The sequence below is a fragment of the Ptychodera flava genome, chromosome 21 (genome assembly GCF_041260155.1).
Source record: "Ptychodera flava strain L36383 chromosome 21, AS_Pfla_20210202, whole genome shotgun sequence".
Lineage (NCBI taxonomy): Eukaryota > Metazoa > Hemichordata > Enteropneusta > Ptychoderidae > Ptychodera > Ptychodera flava.
Window position 1 is genome coordinate 18,748,829 of NC_091948.1, and position 21,183 is coordinate 18,770,011.

Sequence of the window (21,183 nt, forward strand, 5' to 3'; positions counted from 1 at the left end):
GTGTCCAGGTAATAATATATTAAGGCATTCGACTGCTTCAAAGCACCAATTCAAAGCTCCTACAGAAAAGACCCGGCCCCCGTGAATGATTTCACGAACGAAAACTCGATAATAGGTGTTTTTGGTTAATCCACTTTCTCACCATTCGTCAAGAGAGAAAGTAATGTTATCAATCCCTGGCTAAATTACGGTGTATTGTCACCTCTAAGATTATTGTTTTCAAAAGATTAAACATTTAACTCATAGAGGGTTAATACATGTAGAAAACATGAGTAACAGAAATATTGTTGTTTCCCAAAGTGATGCTACTACAGTCCCTGCACGTCGACTTTGAACTGTGCGGAGTATGGTATGTTTGTGCCCTTTCTGACTCCGTAGGTTTTGAAAACGAGACTAATTGTCACTGTAAATAACAACAACATGGTATTTGTGAGTCTGCTGTAACCAACGAAAATGAATTACATATGCTTAAACATATTACTCTACCCAGCATTATAATTTCTCTGTGAGTTGACTCGAGAGCTTTGTAGAACATTGGTTGATGTAAACGTTTACAGTCCTAACCCAGAACACGAGATATCATACTAATTCTAGCTGCAGTTTGAATCATTAATTGACTGTATTGTCTCATTTCTCGAATCATCTTGCTTTGAAACGTTTTATCATTCTCTAGAAACACGATGAGGGAGATTCCGAGATTCCGTTTCATTTCCAAGAAGACTAAGCTTCAGCTATTAGTGGACTATAGCAAACGGACACAATCTACTTAGTTTGTCACAATGAAGAAAAAATTACAATTTCTATGTGGTTTATATGCTGTTCCTAATTAGACTGAAAACGGAATCACACATAGTAACTTGCTCATACGATGGTTATACGTTTCAGAATGATAGGAAATTTGATATTTGTAAACTCCTTATCCGTACAAACAATGAAATCTAGAATACCTACTTAATTAGCTATTCCGTTTATGACCCTCGGCGCTGTAGAACACGCCGCTCTGATTTCTCCTAGTAGAAGTTCGTACATTTACGACTGATGTCAGAAACGCCGCGTAGTCTTTTGACGAGATCCACGTTCAGAAATTCTGATGCACAACGTCATCCTGGCTAGCCATTCAAGCGTATGTTTCTCCTCTCAGACCATAAATCAAATAATAATTTACTGTATGCCTACTATAATTTGATATGCTCTCTTTTCTAAATAACGACCTTGTTATTCGCTCCACAATTCTTCATTTTTGGCCATTACTGAGAATCGTAAGCTTATCCCTTACGTCTTGTGCCCAACGTAATGCCCGCATCTAGTGTATTCCCGGGGACTAACCAACACACCGAATACTTCAACTTTCCCAAACCCTCGAGAGCATCTGTTATTTCACCCACTCCTTGCCAGACAAAATGGCGCCGCGGAAAAAAAAATCAACGGGATTGAACAGCCGCACGGTATTAAAGGCTGGCTGTGGAGCGAAACGAGTGACGCAGCTCCCCACCTTTCAATACGGGCATTGTGTCAGTTATTCACATATTTCGAATTAGGGTTAATCATGCCGAAGAAGGAGCGGGATCTTTTCCGTTTGAATGCAAACATTATTGAATCCGCTTCCGTGAGAGTCTTTCTTCGCAATAACAGTCGTCGAGTGCAATTTTCGGGACATTACTTTGAATAGTAATAGGGCATTGCAGGTTTGAGTAGAGATGGCTGAACCAGTTCTGGTAAATACTGTCATGATTGTACGAATACGATTATGTGCTCAGTTCTATTCGAGACAGGTGGACAAAGTTAGGTAAGTCTTTCCAGTGATAATTAACCTCGGTATTCTATCTCGGTGCACCCTGGGAACCCACATGTCAAAATTTTATTCTTTAAATCTCTAAAACTCTTGCCACGCGTATGGCTTCACTTTATCCAGTTCCATCTTCATCTCAATGCTGACAAGCACAAATAAAGCAGCTTGTTTATTATTAAGAATTCGGTCTTTTTTGACCAATTCCCAAAACCGCCGCTGCCTTTGACGGGGGCAGGTGTTACGTATTTATCGCTGTCGCTCTTAGAGGTATGGGTCAACACTTTTTAATAAATTGAACGTTATAAATACTGAGAGGTTTGTGTTTCACAAAATTGCTGTTCCACATGTAGCTTGTTCACAATCGAGTCAACTTTCGACCTTCGGTTTTCGTGACAATCGTCGAAAGGACTCTGGCATGCAGCCCTTTAATTAATACGAGCAAGTCATAAAACAAGGTAAATAAGGACTATTTCTTCGAAAAAAACAACCCTGACTTCGTGTTTCGTCATAGCTGACCTTAATGAAATAAAGTAAAATTTGTATGTGTTCAGAATCGACAATTTCTCAAGCCGTTTTTTCTTGTAATGTCAGTGTTCACCGAAAAGTAAGCGCACGCGTGTACCTGGTGATGTTCCGTTGAAAGCTGCATGCATTCGCATGCGGCGTAGCTAAAAAAAACTGAACCATCTCAGCTGTCAATGAGCGTTTTCATGTTTCAGTTCAAATGTTCTTTCCGGTGAAAGAATTTTAATGTATCTTTCCCTGTTGCATCACCTCGCAGTCCAACTATACCGTTGAGAGTGACGTGCATTTATAACCAACCGTTTGACGTCATTGCGTTAAAAGGGCGCCCAGATCCATTAAGGTCATCCCACAAGTCCGTCCGAGTTTATCAAAGAAAACGAAGGTGACAAAACTTGGAAATAGATCAGCTACGCAGTGTGCGTTGCTGAATATCAAAATCGAATACCGGTATATGAATTGGCAGAAATTTACTTGTTATACTTTGGTTGTTATGAAAACCCGAGAAACTAAAGCCCGGAAACTTGAAGCCTATCGTTCAGTGGAATCCGTCATGTGTCCAGGAAATAGGACACCGCATTATGACGTTTTAAAGAAGTCTAATAAATTCCATATATATATTTAACGACCTGTACTTACCACTTCTTGAGGGCTGGAACCAATTTTCTGCCTTGGCTGGTAGAATTCAATGGTGACAATTCTTTGGTTCCTTAACTTTACGGACCACACAGGATAGACAATGACTCCTGAATTCGGTTTGTTCATTTGTAAATGATGAAAACCAAACATTGATGCAAATGCATTACCATTTATTTTCAGATCTTGAAATTTATTTCTACCAGGCTGCTGGGGTTGTTGAAGAAGTTACAAACTTTTCGATTGGATAATCTACTCTGAGGCTCGTGTTTATGAAGGTTGGCATAACAACTATGTAGCATCAGAATGCCCCGTGATATTATCTCTCAGGATACGTGTTCTTTTTTTGCGTTCTTTCGACCACCGACATTGAGATCTTGCAACCATGACAACTTAAAAATGTTAGATATGAAGCATGTGTCACCATGGATACAGTTGTCGGCAAGCTCTTGTTGGGCAGGTCACAGCTCGCTTGTTGCGTTGAAATTGTCAATTTTTACTGCAAGAGTGTTACATGTTTGTTTCCTTGACGACGATGCATTTTGAGTACATGTTAATTAATAAACAGGGCAGGTGCGTCGTAGTTTTAACGTGGACTGAGCGTCTACAAAGAAAGTTGTTCTCAGTAACTACGGCAAGTGTAACGCCTTATTAAAATGCAAACAAACGACTAATAATCGATTTAAAATATTCATTCAGCTAAATAACAGATACATACAGTATATGAGACTCTTTCGGAAAACTTGAAAATAGAATACATGGTCTTCAAAATCTACACTCTGAATTCTCTGCCCCGCCCTATTAATCGGGCAGAACGTAATCGTTCTGGGGAGAAGCCTTTCTCACTACTGCTGCTTGATGGTAAAATAGTTACCTCTATCGCCTCGTTGTTAGTCGGAGGCGTGTAACTATCCCTTTCTACGTGCCTTGAAAAACCGACGTGCGACCTGAAGGGGGCGGAATAGCTCTGCCCCCTGCTCCGAGCCGACTCTCTCAAACAGGGGCAACGGATTCCGAAAGTCCTCTCGAACTCGATCAGGAATCGATCGTTTATGTTGAACACAAGGAACACGTAAGGGTTGGTGGCGGAATTGGCCACGGCGAAGATTCCCAGTATGGCGTAAACCTCAGTGTCGATTTTGTTGCTGTACGAGACACACATCTCGGCGATGAAGAAGGGGAGACCGCAAACAATGAACGTCAGAAGAATGACAGCTGTCATTTTCAGCGTCTTGATCTTGGCTCTGCTCAGTGAGCCTGATCCGGTGCTCTGTAAGTGCACACGACCCTGCTTGACTGAAGATTTGCGTGGCTCCTTTTTGCTGTCGTGCGCCTTGTCGGCAATCTTCTTAAAAATCCGAGCATAGGCCACGCTAATGATGATAAATGGGAGGAGAAACACCACAAAGGCAATGTAGCTGATGTAGGCTTGCCTCTCTAATTTGGTCGTGCCGGGCGGCCAGCCACACCGAGGTACACCATCGCGGCGGGACTCGTTCCACACGTACAGCTGCGGCGTGGAGCAGACGAATGCAGTGGCCCACGCGATGCTGATCATGCGAAACGAGGAGAAAGCCTCCTTCAACGGGCTGCGTATCGCCTGGTGTCTGTCGATGGCTATCACCAGTAGCATGTTGGTAGACGCCATCATTGCAGCACTCTGAACGAAGTTTACTAGCTTACACACCACGTTACCGGCAATCCAGACGTTGTTCATCTCTTCCATGATGATGACATAGAGCATTGCAAAAAAACAAACTGAAAGATCAGCAATTGTTAGCATTAGTATGAACAAATTCATTCTGGACTTTCTTCGCCTATTCGTCCACATCCACACGCAAACTAAAAGATTCCCGACGATCCCGAGAATAAAGAGAAGCCAGAGTGTTATAATTCTAGTCTCTTTATTATAGTCCGGCGGTCGATGAGCGCCATCGTCCGATACGTTTACCGAGTCGGTAATGTTCGTGACATTGCTTTCGTCTGTCATGTGGAAAATCTCTGTAACCATGTCCGCCAGCACATCCAGGGTACTGTTTGAGTTGATCAGCGGCTGCGCAGAAGCGGACGAATTTTTGTCTTGCACTACGATCGCCATGTCGCGTCCTGTCGCTTCCAGTGCTGGTAAGGTGGTCGAGTCAGTGGCCGCTAGCCCCGGCAGAGTGTGGTTGGTTATCCAGGATGTGTCATTCGGTGCTGTGGCGTCGATGGCCCGCCCTCTCATCACTGCAATGACAAAGGAAAACATTGTCAGCCACATCGAATCTATATTTGTTCAAACCAAGTGTTATAAACAAACACTGAATGTACTATAGCCTTTTGAACATCAATTATACAAGTGTCAGCTCTATATGTCGTTGCCATTTACGCAATTCTTTTTACAGCCTTCCTAGAATCAAGCACAGACGTCACACGCGCCGAGTGCCGCATGACAATGTGACTATCTCAACATCATAAATGTCAAGATTTCTTTTACGATGTTATGTAGCTCGTTAGAATGTATTTTATAGAGTTCTAGCACTGCTTTTAAGGGTATTACATCATTCGTTACATATTCAAGATCGTGCTCATTTGCAGTATACTAGAAGTTTTAATTCAGAAAAAGTGTAAGTTTTCGCATGCATATGCACGGTTGCATGTCAGCTGGTTTGACATTTATGTTGTCGGTACCGCTTACACAGTTCTCAGGATAACCAACTTAATAGGAATATAACGATATTACGCTAATGTCCTATCATAATGGCGTTACTTGCAACACCCTCTTTCGGTTCCATAACATTACCTAACTTAACGTTACTTGCTTTACGAGATTGCCCCGATACTTCTGTACACCCGTAGCAATACAGCGTTATTCTTTTCACTGTTTGCGAATTTAAAGATTTCTCTGAATCTGAAGAAGGTCACCGACGAATCTCTCTCTCTCTCTCTCTCTCTCTCTCTCTCTCTCTCTCTCTCTCTCTCTCTCTCTCTCTCTCTCTCTCTCTCTCTCTCTCTCTCTCTCAAATAATAGCAATAAACAGAACGAAACAAACAAAATGAAGGAAAATATATAAATAAACATACATACATACAACACACATACACACATACACACACAAACTTACATACATACGTACGTACATACATACATACATACATACATACATACATACATACATACATACATACATACATACATACATACATACATACATACATACATACATACATACATACATACAAAACAAACAAACACAGATTTTAGTCAAGATTTCGTAACGAGTTGATTTTAGTTTTACGTTTATGTTAAGGTCATCAGATATGTGGACAATTACTAGTACCATTTCCTCTTTCAAAATATTTCAAATATTCAATCGTTTGCACTTATTTAAAAGTTTTAGACATTATTCTATACCCTACCATTTCTACGTCGCCATCCACGTGTCAGCTGATTTTGCGATAATATATATATATATATATATATATATATATATATTATATATATATATATATATATATATATATATATATATATATATATGCGCGCGCGCACGCGCGAAAATTATGATTTCAGTATAGCCGTTTGTATGGGTTATGCCAGCTACATCATATTTCTGATATTCTTGCACAGAACCCGACACACTCAAGAGTGATAAGCTTCTTAAATTCTTAGACATGGCCTCAGTCGATACTGCCGTACTTTGTCTCCTATACACCCTACACCTTCCACGAGTCAAATCATAAACATTCATCAACTCGGGCACTAATCGGCCTTTCCCGCTTGTCTTCGTCTAAATTTGTATTCTTGACTTTCACTGATTTGTTGGAAAGCAACAGTTCGCGTCATGTTTTATCGGTAGCATATCTATCATCTGGCAGCGTTCAATCGCCAGATCAGTTTCCAATCAATACAATAGTATTAAACGGCATCAATGGCTACCTTTTTTACGACTAAACAGCGTCTAGTGTTATCTTCTTATGTTAGAGGAAGTCGGTGAAACCTGTGCGCTTTCAATGACCCTTGTGTTGAAACCTTGATATGTCGGTCTTCAGTTGACGCCTTTGCGCGCGCTGGAAAGGGCATTTCTACAGCACAGACTCAGAGACAGTTGCCATCGTTTATCCAGTATTTTGCGCGGGAAGGGCCTCTCGCTTGTTACAACCGATAACGTAGTAACTAACGATAACGTATCAAACCCGATAACATAGTAAATATTTACCGATAATGTATCAATTCAACTGATAACGTAGTAACGAACCGATAACGTAGTAATTTTTTCTAACCGATAACGTAGTAAAAATTTACCGATAACGTAGTAATTTTTCCTAACCGATTGCGTATCAACAAATTTACCGATAACGTATCAAATCAACTGATAATGTATTTGATCGAGTGATTCACGGGAATAGATTCACAGGGATAGATCTATCCTCGATCGATCGATCAATCCATTAATCAATCGATAGATCGACCGATTGATCGATCGATGGACTGATTTTTCAATTGATCGATATTCTTTTGATTGAATTATGAAATGAATTGATCGATTGCTCGACTAATAGAACGATTGAAAGATCTATGCATGTATATATTTCGATGGGTAGATAGATAGATCGATCGACGTATAGATAAATAGAGAGATAGTGTATCAAATCAATCCGTAATGTAACCAAGTGAACAATAACATATCAAATAAACCGACGACATGCCTGTATAACCTTGCCTGTATAACTTTGTTTCAGCACGAACGACTAACTTGATGCCGTATGTTGTGGGTTCGAACCCGATTGAAAACTAGCCGTATTGATCTAAATGTTGCTACACTACTGGAATGGATTTGGAAAGTTGTTTCAAATCTTGCTATTACAACCATACTTTCTGTCTGAAGTGTAGCCGGTGCATACACCCAATAGTTGTCTTTCTCGGCAGAGTTCTCTGTGTAAACCAACAGCCGCTCATTCCCCTGCCTTTGTTTCATCAGTACTTATACTATTTCTTTGAATTTTACCCAACTACAACTAAACTGTATAGCTACTATAGCAAGATAAGAAACAACTTCCTAAACCAAATCCAGTAGTTTGACAACATTTAGATCAACTTAGTCGCTCGTACTACCATGAAAACAGTCGAAACACGATTGATTTGCTGCAGAAATTTGTAACAATTTACGCTTAAGGGAAAAAAGGAAATAAAAGAAAAGAAAATTGAGTACGAGACAATGTGATAACAAATCTATCTATCTATCTATCTATCTATCTATCTATCTATCTATCTATCTATCTATCTATCTATCTATCTATCTATCTATCTATTGACCAATTAATTCAATCTCTCGATCGATCGATTAATTGATCTTCCTATCGAATTGATAGATCCTCTGTTCTATTGATCACTCTGCCCATCAATTTACCTGTCGATCGATTGATCGATTGATCGACCGACCATCTATCAAACCGATAGATCGATCGATCGATCGATTGAGTGATCGATTTATATATGGATACATTGATCAACCTATCTATCTTTCTATCTTTCTATCTAATATATATCTATCTATAAATCGATCGGTCTATCGCTCCCTATGACTCGCTTAATCAGATATCATCAGTTAATTGATACGTTATCGTTTGTTTTGATGTGGTATTGGTTGACTTTTCTACGTTATCAGTTGATTTAATCCGTTGATACGTTATCGGTAAATTTGTTGATACGTTATCGGTTAGGAAAAATTACTACGTTATCGGTAAATTTTTACTACGTTATCGGTTAGAAAAATTTACTACGTTATCGGTTCGTTACTACGTTATCGGTTGATTTACTACGTTATCGGTAAATTTTTACTACGTTATCGGGTTTGATACGTTATGGTTAGTTACTACGTTATCGGTTGTAACAAGGGCCTCTTGCTTGTCTTCAAAGGACGGGGGATTGTGGTATCTATCTTCTCGAGATGACAGGTCGCTGCTGTCATCGAATAACCCAGATTACGTAGGCCGACAGTGTTCATGTAAAGAGCAGACGAAAAACAATCCGCGGGTCAATTTATATTGACGAGCCATGCTCTAAGATCTTAAGAAGCAATGTGACGACTTAAAACCGGCTTCACAGTCATCAAATGAGCATGTTAGCTTTTACTGATCTCTACGTCCAGAGAAGGATCTTTAGGCCCCGCAAGAAAATACACAACTGCCTCTGTTGACGGGTGCAGAGTGGGATGTGAAACACAAGACAAAAAGAGATCGTCGTGTTTGTTTGGGTCTAAAGTTATAGTTGTATCGGTTACTGTCGACGTTGACACATTTTATCCAAGTCATGTTATTAGTTTTTATATCCCACTAACTGCCGAATAGCTTGAGCCTATAAATATGATTTTTATTTCTCATGTCACATATTCTTAATCGTTCAAAATAATAAAAGCAGGAAGTTTGACTGGATACGATATTGTAATATTGAAGTAATGCATAGTCTGTTATTTGTGTACAACTATATGGAGAGTCAATCAGAACAGGTACGATTAAGTATTTTAAATTTATACCCAATCAAAGTCAGCAGATTGTACGCTCAACCGGACACATCTTTGGGGTTAGAATGTCCAATTATTTAGTTTCGGTTCAGTAAAGTAGACTTTTGTAGTTACAGCCTACAGAAAAAGTATGGCCATCAATTTGAGTAGATGTCCGCAAAGCTTAATTATTTTGGCACAATTAACTTCTCCCTGGAGATGGAAGCCAACGACATTTTTTCTCACTTGTTAATTCAATAGTGAATCTCTAAGTGCACAGTAATGGCGGATCTTATGGACAAATACACTTGGAACTTTCTCTAGCACTACATCAAAATCTGACATGAGGTTTGCCCAGTATTAAAAGAAAAGATGCGCTCACTGTTTTCACAATATTTAACATCACTTCTCATTCTTATGAGTTAACATTCATGTTGTCATATTTTAGGAATTGAAGGTTATGTTGTGTTGTGCTGTGCTCAGTCGATATACATGTATATAAGACATTGATATCGGCCTGGTATAAAATTCTTCTTGCAATTTAATCATATGAATAAATTGATGAGCAGAGTTTAAGCTCAAATCAACAAAGAAGTCATCTTGAATAACAAATGGGAAACTCATGTTAATCCGTTTTGTTTGTTTGTTATTTTTTATGCTTTACTTATTCCCTTTTGTTCTATGAGTCGCTGATAGCTAAATTTGTTCGTGGCTGCTGCATCTTTTACATGCAGGACATTTTTATGACAGTGCATTAAACTCTGAAGAACTAAGTTCGGTTTTTGTTGCTTTAATATAAACTGCCCGGTTTCTTACGAGGTGAAGGGTGCCTAACAATGGTGACGCGTGCCCAAAAGCAAAGATGTTTCAAGTCACGTGATGATGTGTCTCCAGACGATGCCGACGCCTTACCGGCAAGGATCCACGTTTAAAGTGGGATAAGGAAACGACCCTTCGTGGCTCATTTTTTATCTTTTATCGAAGTATCGCTTCTGTCCTTCGAGCACAGCTGACATTGCAACATAATTTTGAAGACGTGATTTACCGTCTTCGACAGACTCAATACTTCCGTGCTGTGGTTGAAAAAGTGTTCGAATGTCCTTATGGTGGCCATCTTTATGATCCAGCTACTTTCAGTCTTCTTCTCATGTACAGCATTCGGAGATGTGACCAGGTTTTTACCATGGGGCGCAAAAGCATAATCACTACGGCTTGAAGAATGTCGTGCTTACTTCTGTTCGTACCGGGCTTCGTCTCTTGAATGTTTCATCACGCCGAGGGTCTGTTTATGAATTCTGTCATGTCCGACCGTCAAATTGAAATGCCGATACCTCTATGATCTTACTCCAGACGTTAATAAGGGTCGCCTTCTAGGCAGTGAGTGGGGCGTTCTGCAGCTGTAATCAGTATTTACTCTGGGTACTATAAGAATGGAGATTTAATATAAAGAGAGGGGTCAAATTGGTTTTCTTGGTCACGGTTTAAGAAGTAGCCTGTCTATTTTACTAGTCTGGCATTTTTTTTGACGAGGTAATTGACTCGGCTGTTCATCTACTGCCATAAAGAAATGACTCGGAACAATTGACATGAGTTGAATGCCTAAGCATAACTAGCAAGAAAATCTGACGAGCGAAATGTATGAAATGCGCGCTTGATTGGGAGTGCGGGTTCGCGCGAGATCTTAATTACACTATCCGTCAACCGTCCGAAACGTGTTTGGTGAATGATGCCGGGGAGAAACGAGACACTCCAAGGGCTAGACGAAGAGTGTTCCATCACAGAATGGAGGTATCGTTTAATACGAGTGAATCAGCTCTAATTATCAAAACTCAGTCACTTGAATCGCCGTTTGGCGCCAAGCGCAGCAGACGATCCACAACGCTGCCCATTTTCTCACAAATTGTGAATAGTCAAGGAGTATAGGTGTATTCGGGAATATGCGAGGACGTCAGCGTCGTACCCCTCCTTCTGTCTAACACACTTCAGGTTGTAATGAGGACAAACGTCAAAATTGATCACTTTTCGCTGAGAAGTGGAAAGCTCAACTGAACAACGTGTTGCATTCCTATATTCGTGGTTATAACGTTGGATCTTGTTTCTTAGTCATACTCCAGTGATCAATGTAAATCCGGGGACTTTCTTCCTATATATCAGAGTAGTGTAGTCTAAGTGATATTAACTACATCTATCTATACGACACATCAACAGTAGTAGATGGTATTGTAATATAAATTCATAAACTCTACATCAAGTCGATAGATCATACGAATTCGGTCTCATCAACAGTACACTTTGCCCGAGTTTCACAACGATTAATTTTCCTATTTTTGCTGATGAATTGAGTACTCTTAGCATTGCGGCAGAGAGTACATTATGTTTCTTTTCACCATCATATAGTTGTGATGGCAAGAAAATCCCAATATACAGCAAACACTGTCATCTGAATAACCGTGTCAGTTTTAAAAGTAACCGTCAGGCGAAACGACATGTACACTATTTTACAAGCGTTACATGCTTACGTGCGTCTTTATTCTCAGGGACAAGCCACCTGTGACAATTTAGAATGTGACGTTATGATAGAAGTGAAAACTTTGAATGTGACATCATATTTGTATCATCGCTTCTTCAAAGTGAATGGATTCGGTAGACAGACTCTATGTGACCGTGAACTTAGACACACTTACAAATGTCCCCAGAAACATCTCCAAGAGGCTAGTTCTCGACATTAAATGATAAAGGATTTTCCTGAAAAGGTGTTAACAAGTTGGAAATTCCCAACGGGCAATTAACAAATAACCCGGGCCCCCGGGGGACGTTTATGGTAATTTTATTTTTGTGGCGGGAGAAATGGCGTTCACGAACTCGAGAAATCCCTGTGGAGTTCTACGCGTTTTAATTACGCACTTGGTGGTTCTTAATACCAAACAAAACGGGGTCTTGGGGAGCTTTTAAATGAATCCCTTCTGTATTTTGAAGGCATGTAATAATGCGACTTGTCGAAATGTCGGAGGAGAGATTCTTGTGTGTGTTAGACACAGTTGATTAAGCGCCTTATATGATACCCTTTGCAAGAATCGATTTAATGTTGTTGATAGTCCGTGAACAGAAATTTCATCAGAGGCTGATCTTAAGAGGGGGAAAAGCCACGGCATTCGTTACACACGTCATAAACCGTGAGGGATAAATAAACTCAATTTCACTGAGTGAGTTGCGAACAAAAATGAGAATCAAAGCAAACTAAAGAAGAAATCCAATTTGGCGACTTTTCTTATGCTACATCATCGGTGACGCAAATCAATGCTGAATCAAGGATACCTCTCTTTTTGGTAAATTGAGCGAAATTTAATGGTAATATACGTGATTCTCGATCTATACAAACAGCGCTTTGGCAATGACTGAATCAACAGAGGGCGATAAACAGTTAATGATGCGTATGTCACGCCCTATTCAATTTGGTAATGAAGAGCATTGGCGGGCGTATGTTACGTATCGAGTTGCCGTAGCAACCACTCGAGAAGCATAGTTGCCAGCGCTAAGCCACAGTTGAATGAGAAACCCCCTTTGAATGTTTCAGGTTTCTGTCTTGATTGGTCACCTATGATGCTACGGGCCAACTTTTTTTTGAAAGCTTTTTTTTTTTTTTTTTTTTTTTTTTTTTTGTCAACGCGCCTTCAGGAGAAATGGAATATGTAATGCGTCCGTCAAGGGGTTCATAAGACATCAGACCCTGAGTCGACATCTGTTGATCACCCCAAGGTGTGGATTATCATTCACATTTGTGATATTTGAATTTTTTTTTCAAAACCAAAGCGGCTGTTCCTCGAGATATAATCTCATGGTAGCTTATACAAAGTTCACAACAGCACGACACGTCAAAGGTATGGCGTCTTCGGTGGCAACAACGGCCATCGTAACTGTATATTGATATCTTCTAGTCTCGATTAAAAAGCATAATCTATGGTGTTTTACCGTTTTCCTACGAAGAACACCGTGTGATTTATCTGTTGCGAGTCATTCACCAGACTGCTTGTCTACGTCGGTTCTTTTGGTTGAAAAATTTACAAGATTCCTTTATTTTATGAGAAGTATCGGCATACTTTTTGGGGTTTTTAATACTATTTCAAACAAGATAATGTTTCGAACCCTTTTGATGACTGCCGGTTGGCAGGCCCTTGAACCGCGACTGACAGATCCAAGCGTCTGACGTAAGCCGTCAATAGCCAATCGGAAGGAGCTTCCACAACACACCGGATGAATAGCAGGTGATTACTGAGCATGAAATAAGAAACAATCGACTGAACCCAAAGAGATTTCATTGTCCCAATAAATAAATAAGATTCTCATTTCTGTGGAACGGAGACTTTTATATCCCCGTTCTAGTCAATAATATACAGTGTCTGTTCTGATATACAGACACATATCGTATACCTCATAAGACACACTACTACACAGTGTGGTTCAGTAGCTTACATAATTACGTCGTTAGTATAAAAACGGAGCACACGAAATAATATCATTCCGGCATGTAAAATGCAGCACGGCAAACACTTATTGTGTAACACGTTAATAAATGGAACCTATTGTCTTAATGGAATTTATTTTTTTACTTATCATTATTGAAGGGGTTGAACATATCAGAAAGGAGTAGGTTGTGTGTTTGTTTGTTTTTTGTTTGTCTGTTTGTTTGTTTGTTTGTTTGCGACTCCAATGTGTGTCTATTCGAACTGCAAAGGAATAAAAATGAGAGTTGCACAATGGTTATCGCGAGTGAGATGCGCTTTGTGTCTGGCATGGAACGGAATTATAATAACAGGAAGATGACCTCTGGGAAATTTAAAAGATTATACTTTGAACATCGTCGCGATGACGTGATCGGTCAAACACGTGTAACACTACGTCCGGTGCTGTTTGATCGTTGACTTTTACTGAGAAGACAGAAGCCAATCCGATGTCCGTCATTTAGTATAACTTCGTTTTGTCCATACGGTATCTGCCCAGAAAAAGTGTTATCGATCGTGTAGGCTTTAAAAAGGTCAGTTTTGCTTTCAAGTTTAGGGGGTAAAGTATAGTATATAGGTTTAGTCCAAGTTTTGATTTTGGTTATTGAACCGGCGGTTACGACGTAAATATCCATGCACAAATTACAAAGCTTGGTAGTATCTAGAAGAAAGCTGGCAAGATAATGGACACGGAAATGTCTTAGCGGGAGCCATTGCATCGATTTAATCTAGCTTAAAACTTACGTGATCATGGTGAAATTTACTATAATAATTTTCTAGCCTAATGGAGAAATTGGTCCCATCTATTTCTTGATTTACTTTGAAAATCACGCTATTTCATTTTCTTTTGAAAACTCACACTGGCAAATGGATGAACGTGATAGTAATGAAATCGCGCCGTTGAATAATTCGCTCCATCGGAAAAGGACACTTACCGATACTCACCTAGGAATGTAACTAACCACTGCATCAGGCCATATTTATGTATATTTTGTGAAGTATACAAGATCTGGATACAGAGGAAAGGTGCTCGTAACAAAAGATAACTTCGTTAACATTCTTCTATTGTCCACTTATGTAATCAAACAATATACTCCGAGGTGAAGTGTGATAACTTAAAGAAGGACTGATCATACGAAGAAAATTTCTGTGTACCAAATAGTCGGTGTTTTGTCCCATCTCTAATGCCATTACTTTCCTCCGTGAGGTTATGCAATAATTGCAAAATACAAGTGATGCAAAGCGGTGATACAAGTCTGACCTTAGTTGAACTACCATGACATATCAATTACGTCATCTTCCCATAATAACAAAGTCTATAAGTCTATAAAGTATAACAAAGTCCCCTCTACAGCGCAGCGGGTACCAACAATTACACTAGCCGACGGGACACCGCTCAGTTTGCTGGGTTCAGCGAGCACACCGTACCGTCCAACGGTAGCTTCGACACCGATCGCCGAGAGCGAAAAGAACAAACTGCGGTCATCCCTAGCGGTAAAGCAAGGTAAAGGAACCATAGAAGTAGCATAAATAAACACAGTAAAAAAAGATAAGATTCATATGCAGGGGATTCCGACTGAAGATTACGCACTGACGTAAAACTACAATTTACAATACTTCGGCAAGATGAATTGAAACGCATGAAGTTCTCGCGGGAAATGACTTCTCAAATTTGACTTACGTACTCCGTGGATCCTTCATAAAAAGGAAGACGATAAAAGGACCGATCCATACTTAAAGTCTACACAGTCGGCGACGCGAGTTACCGATGATCGTAACAGTAAACTATGCTTTTATAGCATTTTTAAGTGTCAAGGGTTTGTTGAATGTCACGATAAACTGTGATTGTTGACCCGAATTATCACCACCATATTTCTATTTAAAGGCAGGAGGATTTGCTCTCGTATTGAAGTTTGCGATTTAACGGCATGACACAGATCATGGATAGTCGCATCAACATGTTTGATGATCATGTAGCGAGTCATCGTCCGCGTGGCGGTCGTTTCTTATGGATAAGTAGGTAGTCACACATATATGAGTAAAGTGATTTCCTGTAAACATTAATGTACTTTAGCTTTGCCACAGTGTATTACCTCAAATGAAAGGTGTTTCTTTCCACTGCGTAAACGTGCTAAGCAAATTTCCGTTGCCGTCCTTAAACCCTAGCTGCCTTCGTAGCTTTGTCACTTTCACGGTGAAATTGAACACCTTCGTTTCAGCGAGACTAATGCAATTCACAAATGGTTTGTAGGGTCCTGCTCAAAATCAAATCAAGTACGTGCCTCCCCTCCAGATGCACGTGATTAGTCCTTCCCGCGCTGCAAGAGAGCGGAATGCCGGTAATGGAGCTACACGTAGTCTTGACCAAATGGCACGGATCTTGACTCAGAATATGATCATAGAAAAATTATTTAATCAACTGCATAAATATTTCAGTACCTGGCTCTCAAAGTTTCGACCGTGACGTGGTATACTGACAGCTCGTAAACAGAACTAGAATTCACCAGCCAGCCTTCAACTCGCTCCAATAATGCATATTGGCGCTCTCCATATCTGATGTGCCGTAACAGATGGGCGCGTCAACGAAACTGGGAAATACATCAGTGCGATTTATTTAGGCTTATAATTTCACCCTTGACGCCCGGGGCGTTGACTGAGTAATCAGGCTCGTAGGCTGCTAACCGTAGTGAGGTATCATCAGTTAGCGAGAGCTTTGTCTTTAAGATCTGTGGAGACATCTTTACCGAAGGGGGTGCATTTCAAATTTTTCTTGGTTCAGTACCTTTAATATCGCTTTGCTAGACGCACGAATACATGATATATCTGATGCAGGAGGATGTGGACAACAAGAGCTTGTGGAGACGTCAACTAACAGTGCTTGCCTTCATTCCGATCGTGTTTCTCTTCGTTAATCCCTGTAGTTATATTTAACACGTGGGTGTAATCAAAGTCATTAATGGATGCAAATTTGGGACTCATCCAGGGGAAACTGACCCTCTTAATGCTCGAGATCATCTCGCTAGTCTTGCCGTAGCTATAACTTAATGGAATGTCAAACCAATGAGAGCAATCATGGGAAGAAAATAGATTTTGCACTATAGGTATCTGCGATCGTTTCTCTCCAGCGGTGGTTCAGTCAGCAAATATTGATAAGATATCAAGTGCCGCGTGGTCGGGGCTCTGAGTTCTATGATAGATGGCTTGGCTGAAATAACTCTATCGTTAAACACAAACTGACAAGGTACATGTACACTGCCCAGGCGGCCAACAGTTAATGCACAGGCTTTCATTGAGAGCAACTGCAGTGGGTAAAGAATGTTTCTTAACGCTTCACTTAAATCCAAGTCTAAACAGAATAGAGTAAAAGAAGGTGCCATAACAACACTTTCTTTTCTGATTACTTGCGGTGAACAGAAATCTAAACGGCCGCAAACTTCTGTAATTGCTTTAATATAATGAGCCGCGCATTTGATACGAGGAGAATTTTTCACATATAATGGAGTGCAACGCTGGAATTTTAATGTCCCCATGAAGAGACTGTTGTGGTCGCCGTCAAGCAACTCGTTCGGGTGAGATCGCGTTTCAATGATAAATATTATTAATTACAGAAACAGAATCGTAAAACTGTGGACAAAACAGGTCAGTAAGGGCACTTGTCGTCCCGTCCATCATAGGAAAATCTCATTTGATACTTGGATAAGGAACACAGTGCCGCGCGTTGTGGTGCTGTTGAATCTGAAGCGATTGTTACACGACGTTAGGGACGAGATGAAGTGGCGCGACGCGATGATCGCTACGCTTGGGTAAAGAATTTTGAGTATTTATGGAAAGATTGTTCGGGAAATTGGCAAGAATGTCACTGAAACCACCTCCTTTGCTCGGTAAGAGCACGTGAGCATATCTTCCTCTGAATGTCGTTATTTAAATGACAGACGGAAAGAAAGGCGACCATAATTCAGAAACAAAATGAATCCGTTTGTCGTAAACCGGACACATAAAACTACAGGAAAACGAAAAGACCTTGGGAACAGCTAAATCCTACATAAACTATAAAGTCGGTAGTGAAAAAGAATTTACATGGCTTTGTTTGCGGGCACAAAATCTTACATTAACAGATAAAAAGAGCAAAGTCCGCGGTTGAATACGTATATATGTTTCTATACCGAATTTTGAAGTACTATTTGCGCAATCTTGAATGAAAGCATGTACCAAAAAGCAAAGCACGAGCACATGAAATGAAAGCGCACAGGTTTTACCACCACCGATTTCAGTATTTTGTAGTCCTAGGCAAGAAAGAATCGATACATAGTCGAAGCAAAACTGTCTAAACCACTGATCTGTCACCGATGTAGCCGAGGCGGGATGCACAGAAGAGTATAAACGGACCTGCAAAGCCGTTGCTTTTCAGCGCACAGGTGACAGAACATTGCAAGAACAACGCAAAAAGTATATCATACCTTCAATAATTGAAGAAAGTTTCGTCTCAACGCCATTGTCGATGTTGAAGCTACGTCCAAAAAACTCTCAGTGGCTCAGAATATGATCGATTAAACTGTAAATGACGTTTACGGCTCGTCTTACAGTTACCTTCGAAGGATACAAAGACAGAGGAAAGTAAGCGTCCCTTCCGCAAAGATTTATCTAATAGTCTTCACGGAAATGGCAGCGAGAGGGATCTTTACTGTGGAACTCACCATTTTTACTGGGGGGTTGGGGGTGGGAGTAAAGCCAGTCGCTGTGAGGAGATTCGACATATGATCAGTTCGCATGTTCAGTACTGTTAAGAGGAGTGTGTTTTAGACTTAGGGTGTCCTTTTTGGCAAAACCTTTGTCATTGTAAGTTTTTTTTTATGTTGGAGAGACTGCGCAGTGTATCCAGACAAAGTTGCTTGTGCTGTTTCGCTTGTGGCCTACCCCTGGAAACAGAAGTCTTGTAGCCGGTCGGTTCCAACGAACCAGCATCCTTTTGAACGTCAACGTTCAGGGCATATTCTTTATTCAAGGCTGTTTCATGATTGATTCCGTTTGCTCAGAACATAGGGGCATGTACCCATAATTACTGAAAGGTTATTTAAAAACTGTCTTGTCGTCAATTTTAAGTTATGACGTCCAGAGACACAGGAAGCGACCTAATGAATTCGAAACAGTTGATGTTCTAACTCCGCGTATGTAATCGTAAATGGTAAAGTCACAACTTTTTTTTTTCATTGCAATCTGAATTCATTATTTTCCGAAGACTGTGCCGGCTACGGTTTATATTAGTCTCATAAAGGTAAAACGACAGTTGCGTTGTCTTTTGACAGATTTAGAGGCCAAAAACGGAAGCAAAACGATATTAAAAGTGACAAATTGTGGTGAAATTCTTCCTAAAGCCAATTCATTTTCCGTCGTATCAAACATCTAACGGTGTGCTAGTAGTTGTGCATGATGCACAATTCTGAGTCCTGTCCACGCTCTGCTCTGTATCATTGAAGTACTTCGGAGTAATTAGAAATCAACTCTCTGCCTTAATCTCCGAGCGCAAATGAAATCTAGCAATCCCCACGGGCTTTAATGTCAATACTGCTTACCAACCATAATCACCCGGTAGCACCACAGACAGCTCGGAGAGAACGAAGTCACTCTGTCTGCCATGGTTACGACGAAGTCGATGGATTTCTTTCAGGATTAATAGATATTTAGAATAATCAGCGACGTTGTACTTCTCAGAATGTAGCGAGTAGGTTAGCGAATTTCATTTTCCGTTGACAAATGAGGATATCAGAATATCAGGAAAGAGTTTTAATTGTTGACCCGGATCATAAACTTAAAATAATCGCTTATATACTCTTAATGTTATTGGAAATACCGATATTTGGATTAGTTATGCACACGAATTATATTTACGTAAGTGAATTGTCAGCTGTTTACTGTAATGATTTTTAGGTTTCGTGAAAATTATTGTTCTAGTATCTTTTGTTGTCACACGGAGATCTATAAATAGATTGGGCGCTAGAAAAATTCATTTTACCACCTGCTTACATTCATTTTGTCATTAAAAGCCATTAAGAACCACTACCTATTCCATGTTAGGAGAGTAAACTCTTAAGCTTGTTTCATTTTTTACGTTGTTATTCTTTAGAGTTTTTTCTCCGTTGTTTGCTTGCAGGTTGTTCTTACCTAGATACTGAACAGCTATGATAACCGTAAGATTCACATTGGTGTTTCAGATTATATTTAAATGACTACCTTATTAAATCAAAGGCAGAGTATCATCAACTTATGAATGTACTGAAGAAAACATGGTATGAAATAGCGTTGCATGCTCTCCGTCAGACAAACAGACAGAAAGCTGTCCGAGTCGATAAACATACATAGGGTAATTGAACGCATTGTGGGAGCCTAGTGTGCGGATTGAGGTTTACAATACAAAAAGATCCTTTGATGGCGCAAACTTGAAAAAGCTTCACATTCTATCAGCGCTCTTGAGAACAGCGGGGATCACACAGCTCAGACGATCTGGGCACAAGTCAGCGGGAAAAAAACTTTGCCAAGATCGCCTGGCACAATATTTGCATTAATATTTCAACTTAATGACGATGCGAATTTTCTCGGCGGGTATCACTGATGGTCGATTCCCGGGAGCAATTTACAGCAACACCTTCCGTTCGAATCCGCTACATAATTGGCAAAATTACAATATCATGATATGGATGATGTTGAAAAACTATCCGTTACAGACTCCCCTTCCTCCTCGTGTTCGATATTTTACACGGCATTAGGTGGCGTAATTGCATAAAATGACTTTGCTATTAGACTATTCTGGAGATTTTCTGGAAAGAAGGTGCGAATGACATCGGGCAGGTGCATTGTAGTTTTGTTCACATGGTGTAAGATTACGTAAAGACTGATGAGAATATTTTGACCAACCTCCCAGTCTATATCATACTAAAAGACTGCGGGGTCTGGAATGAAAACGGGGGAAGTAAAGAAATGGTGTACTTCGAAACCTGCGGGAAAAGCGAACAGAATCAGCCAGGGGAAGCTTCATGTTTTTCTCATGGGAAATGCACGGGTTTTTTTTGTCGGTAGCTGAATGTAATTAGAGCGTCGGTCGAACCTCCTTATCCAACGAACGTGTGTACACTTCCTTGTACTTAGGAAAGGTATAGAATTTAATTTGAAATGAGAGTGTCAGGTCTCGTTAGCGTCCCTGAAAAAACTTGTGTGGCATCTGTGTTGTTTGAAAGCGACAGTGAAGTGGGCACAATGATAG

At 40.2% G+C, this 21,183-nt stretch overlaps 1 protein-coding gene across 2 annotated transcripts in view; it reads right to left on the reverse strand.

Annotated features, from left to right (window-relative positions):
- Positions 1-2,993: 2,993 nt before the first annotated feature.
- Positions 2,994-21,183, reverse strand: part of LOC139121615 (neuropeptide S receptor-like) — a 55,141-nt gene continuing 36,951 nt past the window's right edge. Inside the window, exons 2-3 of one of the 2 annotated variants that reach the window (XM_070686659.1) lie at positions 18,386-18,515; positions 2,994-5,173 (exon numbers count right to left, since the gene is read on the reverse strand). In XM_070686659.1, the coding sequence (XP_070542760.1) occupies positions 3,720-5,171 (1,452 nt within the window). In that variant the 5' untranslated portion in view covers positions 5,172-5,173; positions 18,386-18,515 and the 3' untranslated portion in view covers positions 2,994-3,719. The remainder of the gene's footprint in view (positions 5,174-18,385; positions 18,516-21,183) is intronic. The other variant, XM_070686660.1, reaches the window with a different exon arrangement.